This window comes from Nematolebias whitei, chromosome 7 (assembly GCF_014905685.2).
Source record: "Nematolebias whitei isolate Nwh7 chromosome 7, NemWhi1, whole genome shotgun sequence".
Taxonomy (NCBI): domain Eukaryota; kingdom Metazoa; phylum Chordata; class Actinopteri; order Cyprinodontiformes; family Rivulidae; genus Nematolebias; species Nematolebias whitei.
Genome location: NC_056504.1, coordinates 50,946,051 through 50,956,057, shown reverse-complemented (window position 1 = coordinate 50,956,057; position 10,007 = coordinate 50,946,051). Strand labels below are relative to the sequence as shown.

Below are 10,007 nucleotides of genomic sequence, written 5' to 3'. Positions count from 1 at the left end.
AGTAGAAGTCGCTCCAACAGTCGAAGACGTCGCTCCAACAGTAGAAGACACTCCAACAGTCGAAGACGTCGCTCCAACAGTAGAAGTCGCTCCAAAAGTCGAAGTCGCTCCAACAGTCGAAGTCGGTCCAACAGTCGAAGTTGGTACAACAGTCGAAGTCGGTACAACAGTCGAAGTCGGTACAACAGTCGAAGTCGCTCCAACAGAACAGTCGAAGTCGCTCCAACAGAACAGTCGAAGTCGCCACTCCGACAGTCGAAGTCGCTCCGACAGTCGAAGTCGCTCCGACAGTCAAAGTCGCTCCGACAGTCGAAGTCGCCGCTCCGACAGTCGAAGTCGCCGCTCCAACAGTCGAAGTCGCTCCGACAGTCGAAGTTGCTCTAACAGTTGCAGTCCAGTGAGATACCAACTTTAAGTGTGCATGTTCACCTGTTGCTGCTGTTCCCAACTTTTACTTTAACATTTTAACCATTTTTGTTACTCTTTTACTCTAAAAGTTTTATGAACAACCTTTTTCTCCCTAGAAAATGTTCAAAGTAAAATAAATTGAATTAACCTTCAAATATATTCAGCTGATGTATGAAATGTGTAAAATAATTTCATTATTCTCTTCGTTGTCTTTATTATCTCCACAGTTTGACCCGTCGGTGACCTCCTGTTGACCTGGTGTAATTTAAATCTGAATCCTCCGAGCAGCAACTTAACCTCACTCCTCTTTCCTCTCCTTTCTCCTGCATCATTCCTCATTTTTATCCAGGCTGCTAGTGTTTGCCTTATAATTGACTTCTTTATGCATCCCATGACTTGTGAGCCTGGTTAGCGTCTGATTAGCATATCCACTTGAACTACGGGTCAAGCAGTTCTGCCTTGCTTTCAGTTTTCATATTTTTCAAACCTCATTCGTTTTCCTTCTTTCTTTCTTCTCATCTTCGTCCTTCTCAGGTCTCTACCTACATTTATGTTGCTTAATCGTCTTTTTTCTCCCGCCTCTGAAGGATTTCTATCCTCTCTGTGTTGGAGGAGTTCTCCGTTAGCCGAGGTTAGCCTCTGATTAACGTCACCAACTGACCTTCCACGCCCCGGCTGACTCTAAACCTTTTTATCGGACTTGGAATAGATGCCATATTGTCTCGGTTATAAAAGTGAGATTTTTTTTTTTTTTTTTACCAGCAGTTAAATTTCATGTGAATAAAGTTTCATGTTTTCTTCTGTTGGATTCTGTATTTTATATGTTTGAGAAGAAAGAAGTCTCGAACTGCAACGATCTGATAAATGCTGTCATATTGACTACAAGGAAGGAAATGTAAAGTAACGAGGTGAAACTTTAAAATAAGGAAAGAAAACAAACCTCTTTTATTTAAGGCAACAACTTTTGACCAGGTCTCGTTCTCCAGCTTTAAGCAGAAGTTTACCTAATTACGATAACACCCGACATACTTGGGTATTTATTTTATTTTATTTTCACCTGCTGCAAATAAAAGTCGTCTCTGCCTGGGTGTGTGTTTGTTTGCTACACTGTTAGCAAAATATCTCACCATGCACTGACTGAGTTTTAACAAAGCTTTCTGAAAGTAATCATTCTACAACTAAACAATTAAAATGTAGATGAATAAACAAAACATCTGGAACAGTTTAAAGCTTAAAACTCTAACTTCCTGTTTGGATCTGAGGAAGCAAAGTGTCTTTAACAACAGAATAAAACTGATGCTGCTTTGGTTTATTTATTTTACATTTGCACATCCTGAATGACTGAGAACCTCAACCAGATACAACTTCATCAGTGTTTCCAGATAGACTTTAATCTTTTATATTTATTTATATATATATATATATATATATATATATATATATATATACACACACATATATATATATATGTGTATATATATATATATATATATATACACAAACATACATATATATGATAGTTGTAGGGCCTTTAGGATGAGTAGTTAAAAAAAAAAAAAGAGTCCAATATATGATCGGTTTGAGATTCCCGTGCACCTAAAACAAACAAACAAACAAAAACTTCTTATCTTTGTTCTTCTTTTGCTGATTTCTGCTGATTTTCTCTGGAAAATGATCGTCCAGGTTTGTTTATCAGACGTTGTCTTTAGTTTCATTAAAGTAGGTATGAATACAACATTTTTTTTTAAATCTAAAGTCTCTTCAGAACTAAAAGTTGAGAAATATAAAAATTAAATGTATCCGTTCTTTACAGATTAGGCTTCATTCACATCGGCAGTTGGTTTCTATTGGAAATCTACGCACGAGTCTGTCTCGGCAGCAGCTTTAGTCATTAAACGAGCAAAAGAAACAAAAGTAAAAATTAAACACTCTTTTTGCACTTTAGAGAGAAAAGACAATCCCTTGGAACCCGTAGAAAATCTGCCTGTAGCTAAAAAAGATCCTGTTTGTCCTTCAGCATGATCGATCAGTCTGCGGAGCTACAACTCCATAAATACGACCTTCATAAATTAATTATTTGAATAAAACCTCACCTGAATCTTAACCACAAAACACCGACTTCATTTTACAAAAGAACATCGAAACAATCCTAAAGCACTGAAACCAGAGTTAAAATACAACATTTTGCTTTAAAAGAAGATGAATCTCCTCAAGTAACAGACGTGTAGTGAACTTCAGGAGAACTGTTCTGGACTCCCAGGAGGTCTTTTGTTTGTTTGTTTGTTTGTTTGTTTGTTTGTTTAATGAAAAACTAGTCGGTCATTTAGAGCTATCTCAGTCTAAATTAAATGTAACAAACCCAAATGATTTAAAAATAACTAACCGGTGTGGGCACAGCTTACCCATATTCTGCTAACTAAATAATTAGCTTTGCTAACACTAAACCGTTAAAAAGTTAAACAAAATAAAAACAATCAGTCGAAGCTCATGCTAACGGTGAGACGACAGTCATTCAGTCTGTGCTACACGTCTTCATCTAGCTAGCTGCTGGTGCTGCTGGTGCTGCTGGTGCTGCTGGTCGACCGATCACGTCTTGTCACGTGTGCACGTGTCAATCGGACTCTTCGAGACACGCCCACAACAGACAGGATCAAACTTATATATATTTTTTTAGCGGACCTAAAGTTGACAAAAGCTAATTTATCTGAAGCTAATTGTTCCACAAACAGTTCACAAAGGAAGTGACAACACTTCCACCAACTAACTAACTATCTAACTACTGTATCTAACTATCTAACTATCTAACTATCTATCTAAACTAATAAATAAGTCTTCAGGGGCTTTCATGTAAAAAAATAAATAAATAAAATAATAATTTCACCTCTTCTTAAATGACAAATATTTATTTTATGGAAATTTTTGATAATGAAAAAGGCATGCCCCCCCCCCCCCCAATGCATGTTAATTAAACTTACACGTGTGATTTGGTGGTTCCACATTTAAAATTATATATTTATAATTATATAATTATATATAATAAAATTATATTGTTTCACGTTATGTAGGATTTTAATTTAGAGGTTTTCTGTTAGAAGCTTTTTTTTTTTTATTAATTTTTCTGTCTATTGTTCACATGAAGTTAACGCACAAAACAAAAATAAAAACAAACATGAGTCACAGCAAATCAAAGTGTGTAAGCGGTACGATGAAGAGGAGGATGTGAGGACTGATGGAGAGAAGAAGGGAAAGCAGAGAAAGGCAGCTGCTGATGGTGGCAGGCCAGTGTTGGTGTTAAACACGTGCACGTCCTTCAGTGAAAACTGTTCACACCGTTAAACTCGTGCTCGTTTCACCTGTTCAGGTTCAGAGGATTAAACGTTTCCAGGTTTAAAACGTTACATGAACTTTGTGTTGCCTGAAGAACATTAAAGTTTTATTCTTTAGTCTTTTGAGTTTTCTGTTTGTTGATAAAAACTGAACTCCACGTACATTTTTATTGACTAAACCTTAAAATATTTAACATTTTAGTTGAGCTCTGCTTCATCTTGAGCTAAATGTCTTACTTCCTGTTTAATCCAGAGGTAAAGCTGAGCACCTGTAACCGTGACACTCACATTTCTACCTGCTCATGATCTACGAGGACACAAATAAATAATTCTACTCCACAAATAGATTTAAGCAAACATGAAAAAAGTTTAATAAGATAAACTTCTTCATTATTCTTGGTAGCCTCCATTAGACAAACGTGTTTCTCCAAATTTACTAACTTAAGAAACAAAGGAGGTCAAACAAACGCAGTCCAGTCAAATAGTCCGGAAACAATAATTTTTGAAAACCAGCTCATTTCTTGAACTGGTTTTAAAATGTTTACACACAAAGAAAAACAATAAAGTAAAATTTGATCCTCAGTGACTAAAACTAATCTGTGATGCGAGTTCAAAAAGATTTAAAACTTCAGCTTCTAAAATTTACAGCTTTTAACAAAACAGCCTATAATCAGTAAAGTATGACGATGGTAAGATACTAAAATAATAATTCAGAATAAAAATAAACTTTCAAAATTAATATTTTTTTTATCTGCTCACATAATCCTGACCTGACCTTTATTTATGCAATAAACCAAATATTAAAATATTTTGGGGGTTTGAAACTTTTGAAATTAGAAACGGGCCCATGTCTCGATCGGTAAAAGTGACGTTAACGGAGAAAAAACAAAACTTGCTTTTGTGAACATTGTAGAAAATCCAGCCAGCTGTTCTGGCAGATGTGAATCTTCTGGCTCGTTTCTCCGTTTGAAACTTCTTGAACAGAAAGACCTATTTGACTGGAGCGCTATCGATGCCTGACGCCCAACAGTTGGCTACAAATGGATTTATTGGGACAGAGACGACCAAACGTTCTCGCCCGAGGCTAACGGTAGCATCTTAACGAACTTTGACCTGGAAGCGTTTGTCTTGTTGTGTACCTGCGTTTGAAGGTGAGGATGACTCCGAGGAGGATGATGATGAACATGAGAATCCCCGCAATCACTCCGGCCATTTTCACCGTGCTGTCCACCTGCTTCTCTGGCTCCATGGCGTCTGAGTCTTGCGTGGACGCACCTGAACACACACACATGTATGCAAACGAACACACACACATAAAGAAAGCCTCATCAGTGGGCGACACTGAGCCGTCAGTCACAAAAATAATCACGTGTCCAAACACACCAAGCAAAAACACATTGAGCAGTAATTTACACACACACTTCGTCTTCAGGTACAAACACACATTAGTGACTGGAAGGGAAACAACGCCGTTAGTCGCAACGTGAGGGAGGTGGACGCACTTCATCCGCTCACACAAGTCAAAAACAAGTGGAACAGACGATGCAGGGAGGAGAGAGGAACATGCAAACAACATGTGATGAGGCGTCGCTCCAACAAGAAGGGAGGAGTTTTCTTCAAAAATGAAGTTTTAAGGAAAATATTACCTTTGATTTTAGCACGGAGTGTGAGAAACATGAGAAACAGAACAAAACAACCTTAAAAACAACAAATTAACCGTTATTTACTGAAACTTCCTGTTCCCCGTGAAGCTCGATGAATCATTTACGGCTCTTGAAAAGTGATTTGTTTGATGTATATGTACTTGGCTTCAAACAAAAAGTCAAATAAAAAATAAATAAAAATCCTAAGAAATGCTGTGAAGAGAACTGTTGGTCCTTTAAAAGAGATTTTTATTCTCATCATTCGTGATTCGTTTGGTTTGAGTGTGAGCGTCTCGTCAACCATGGAGCAGAGGAACCAAAGAGCTGCCGAGGAGCTCAGATTATAGATATCCATGGTGAATAATCCAAGTCCACCTCCAAGCAGCTCCTCTGACCACAGCCGAAAAGATTATTCAAAGCAGAAGCTTCATGGGACTGTAGCAGATCTTTCAGGATGTGGCTGCAAGAGCGAATGCGACCCCAGGTCGATTTGGATGAAGAATAAAAGGAAACTGGAGCTTTTGAACGGATCGTAGAAATCTGGATGAACGTGGAGAATCTTTAGGTTGAGCCTCCAAAGATCAGAATACTCGAATGGGTTCGATCGTTTTCTCTGTTAAAACTTGTCAGCTGTCGTTGTGCAGCGCTGCGGAGAACGTTACGATGCTCAGCGAGGCTGCGGCCTTAAAGGAGTTTTAATGAGGAGGGAAACTTGGACTGCATCAAGGTTTAGGTGGGTTCTTGGTCTCCAAACACCATCTGTCCGTCCCAGCGGCTTTAAAACCAAACCTTGCCCACAGCACTGCGCTGCCCCCGGGTTTTAAAACGCTTCCTCAGTTTTCAACACGGGCTAGGAAAAATAAAAACTGAAGCTCTCCAAGAAAATAAAATCTGTCTGCTGCACAGTTTTTGTTGCACGATGTCTGCAGCTTGACACGAGGCGCTAACTGTAAAATATAAAAATGTTGTCATATCAGCCATAACTCTGCGCTCGCCGAGTTTTACAGAAACGTTTAGGACGACTGAACATATCCAGACCAGAAACAGAGAGGAAACCTGTCTGACAAGCCGAGAACATCAGAAGCATGTCCAGCTGCTCTGCTGGACTGAAGAGAACAGGCGGCGTCTTCAGGAAGACGACCGAAGGCCCGTCCGAGGCATAAACCCAGAAACTGGTCCGACAAGAGACACTGAAGAGCGACAGGTGAGGAAGACAGGTTCCAACACGAGAACCAGTGAACACCTACAACTCACAGGAGAGAGTCATGTGACCGCGCAGCTCGTTTCTGCACACTCCGGCTCTAACCTTGATAGACAAAGAGACGATTAATAGAGTAATGCAGCTGTGTGGGAGTTCAGCTAATCCCTTGTCGCTCTCATCTTCGCCTCCTCTGCAATAACAACACAAGGTTGGCAGCAAAATCGCACCGAGCTAACGGCTTAAGCACCTAACCTTGGCACGCTCGGTAATAGCTGCTGCGGTCCTCAATGGCTGCGCTGACGAGATGTTCTTAAAAAAAAAGAACCTGAATGCCCCCAATGACGGAGCATTCACCGTGTTTGTAGCTCGACCACAAACGACCTCCTCAGCTTAGATGATGAAAAAATACATATGAACAGAACACACGTGTCACTTTTTATTCCATGCTTCAGTGCTGAAGAAGAAATCCCACTTCACCTCGCGTGTCTTCACATCTCTACAAACAAACTTTGGATTAGAGGCGTTCTGAACAAAGGAGCGTCTGATTTTATGAACAAAACAACTCGAAGTTGTCAACGCAAGGACGAGAATCTGAACTGGTGTCGAGGGGTTCAGAGCAAACAAAGCTTCTTTAGAAAACAGCAAAACACCCTGAACCTGCCCGGGTTTTATTATTAGGTCTGATAAATCACACCCGACTTGAATAAACAGAATCTGAAAGATTATGTTGAAAAGACAACGTGTTTAATCCCTGGAGGATTAAATTTGTATTCGGCTGCTCGTTCTTCAGGGGTCACCACAGCGAATGGTTTTTACACCAGAGGTCCTTCCAGACAATCACAGACACCGAGCTACCACAGCCTCTGTGTGGAGCCCAGAGCTGCCATCTCTGGCACCCAGGGGAGCAGATGGTGGGGGTTCAGGGCCTTGCTCAAGGGCTCAGAGTAGGGAAAATGAGGGTGGGGGCAGGTGTGGGGGCTTTACCTTTCTCACCCACATTTTGATGTTGTTGGCCTGGGGAGTTGAACCGGAGACTTTCAGATCATAGGTCCACCTTCTCTAGCCTCTGCGCCACCACTACCCCCCCCTTTCAAAAATAAATAAATAAATTATATATATATATATATATATATATATATTAGATAATTAGAGCAAGGCTAATTTTTAAAACTTGGCTAACGATTCTCTCCAAACATATTTGATTTTCTCAGTTATTAATCATATTTAATCTTTTCAATCGGAGGGGGGCGGGGGCACGAGATCCAACTGAAGTGTCAACATTTCTCGTTTAGCTGAAAACCCAAACAGATGTTCCGTGACAGTCTGATGATGTTAATATAGATTCCGCTTTAAATCAGTTCAAACAAACTGGCGGGCACTAGGACCATGGTTCACTCAAGTGAGCAGCTTCCACTGATCAGCTGCAGCCTCTGTAGCTACGTGCTGAGAGGAAGAGTCTGCTGTGCATTAATCTGAAAGAACAGACCTAAAACTGAGTTCTCAGGGAGTTTCTCAACTTTAATGTTGAGAAAATAAAATTAGGTACTTTCATTATTCCGAGTTGATAGGAGGAAATTTGATCAACCTTTAAAATGGAGGGGATTTTCTTTTAAAGACTGAACAGTTTCTGAGAGCCCCCCCCCCCCCCCTCGTTCTCCATACTAGTCCCATCTCTGCGTTCATCAGTGTGAGCAACATTGTTTGATCTACAACATTTACAGAGTTTCATTTTGGCGCATTAAAAGTTTGATGGCAACGAGATAAATGTGAACAATGCAGAAAAAACAAACTCTTTATTTTGTGTTTTCACAGCAGAAACTTTAGGGGACGTGTTTAAAAGGAGCTGCAGAAAATCAGTTTTTAGAAATAATCAGAGCGGTGTGGATGGGGTCTTAATGATTTAAATTGTGTTCATTCAGAAACTACATCTCCATTTTAACTGCTACATAATATCTGTGTAACTCTGAATGCATCATTCAGACATGAACTATATGATCCTTAAGAACCATTAAAACCTTTAGTGTCTCAGTTTGAGCAGAATCCTCTCTGGGTTCTAAATATTTCATTAGTCACTTTCAGCTGATTCACTCGTTCACAGTTTAAAGAAATGACTGACACGGTGTCCTCGTTTTAATCAGAGGTGAACAGAAGCTGAAACGTGTCTTGTCGTGCGCATTACACCGGGGCCTTGGGCAATCATGCAAGAGACGAGTCCACACATTACCCTGTTAGTCCGTGCCCCGGTGATCACCTCACAGGTGTATTAAACCCCCATTTCCCCCTGAGTGAGCCACGGTGTGTATCACCTGGCACATTTCACTGCGACCCCCATTTGTTCACACTTGGCTGGCTCACGTGTTGATTGGGTTCAACAGTTCATGATGTAATGGAGGAGGAACCATCTGCCGGCAGGTTCGGCTCCATTTGACATCACAATTGATTGGGTCGGGAGCCGCTCAGCCAATCGGGTGAACTCTGTCGGCGTTTTCTGACCAACACAGAGGAGAATAATACAACCGTGCCCATTACGAGAGAGGGGAGCCTGAGCGGAAGTAAATTAAAGCAGAATGGGATTGATTCTCAAACGGAGCAGAGACGGTTGACAGGCTGCTCTGGACTCATTTCTAGTTGGATTGTCTCGGAGAGCGAACGGGTGGTCCGTTACACCGTGCGCATGCATCTGCTGCTACTGCCACCAGCTTGGACACGTCTGATTAAGGCAGTGTTTTTGGCACACTAAAATAAGAACAATTATTTAAACATAAAGACGTCTCCAGCTCTCACTGGAGCGGTTCACAGGCGAGTGTGAAGCAGCTGGGATGAGAACCAGCACCTCCAGATCTGAGGCCGTGGTCCTCAGTCAGAAAAGGGTGGCTTGTTCTCTTCAGGTTGAGGGTGAGGTTCTGCGTCAAGTGGAAGAGTTCGAGTATCTCGGGGTTTTGTTCACAGTGAGAGAAGAATAGAGCGTGAGATTGACAGGTTGGTGCGGCGTCTGCAGTATTGTGGACTCTGTGCCGGTCCATTGTGGTGAAGAGGGAGTTGAGCTGTAAGACAAAGCTCTCTGTTTACCAGTCGATCTATGTTCCTCCCCTCATGAACTCTGGTAGAGACTGAAAGAATGAGATCGTGGATCCAGGAGGTTGAAATGAGTTTCCTCTGCAGGGTAGCTGGACTCTCCCTTAGAGACAGGCTGAGAAGTTCAGTTATCAGGAGAGACTCAGAGTAGAACCTCTGCTCCTCCACATTGAGAGGAACCAGTTGAGGTGGTTCAGGCATGTCCGACTGGGAGGAGACCCAGGACACGCTGGAGAGACTACATCTCTCAGTTGGTCTGGGAACACCTCGGGGTCCTCCCAGAAGAGCTGGAAGAGGCTGTGGAGAGAGATGTCTAGACCTTCCTGCTCAAGATGCTGCCCCAAGACCTGAGTC

The 10,007-nt window shown here is 41.3% G+C and overlaps 1 protein-coding gene across 1 annotated transcript in view; it reads right to left on the bottom strand.

Moving 5' to 3' along the window:
- The window catches only part of ptprt (protein tyrosine phosphatase receptor type T), a 340,867-nt gene that overhangs the window by 112,122 nt on the left and 218,738 nt on the right, over nt 1-10,007 (bottom strand). The window contains exon 15 of the mRNA XM_037679934.1: nt 4,874-5,009. Within this exon, the coding sequence (XP_037535862.1) occupies nt 4,874-5,009 (136 nt within the window). The remainder of the gene's footprint in view (nt 1-4,873; nt 5,010-10,007) is intronic.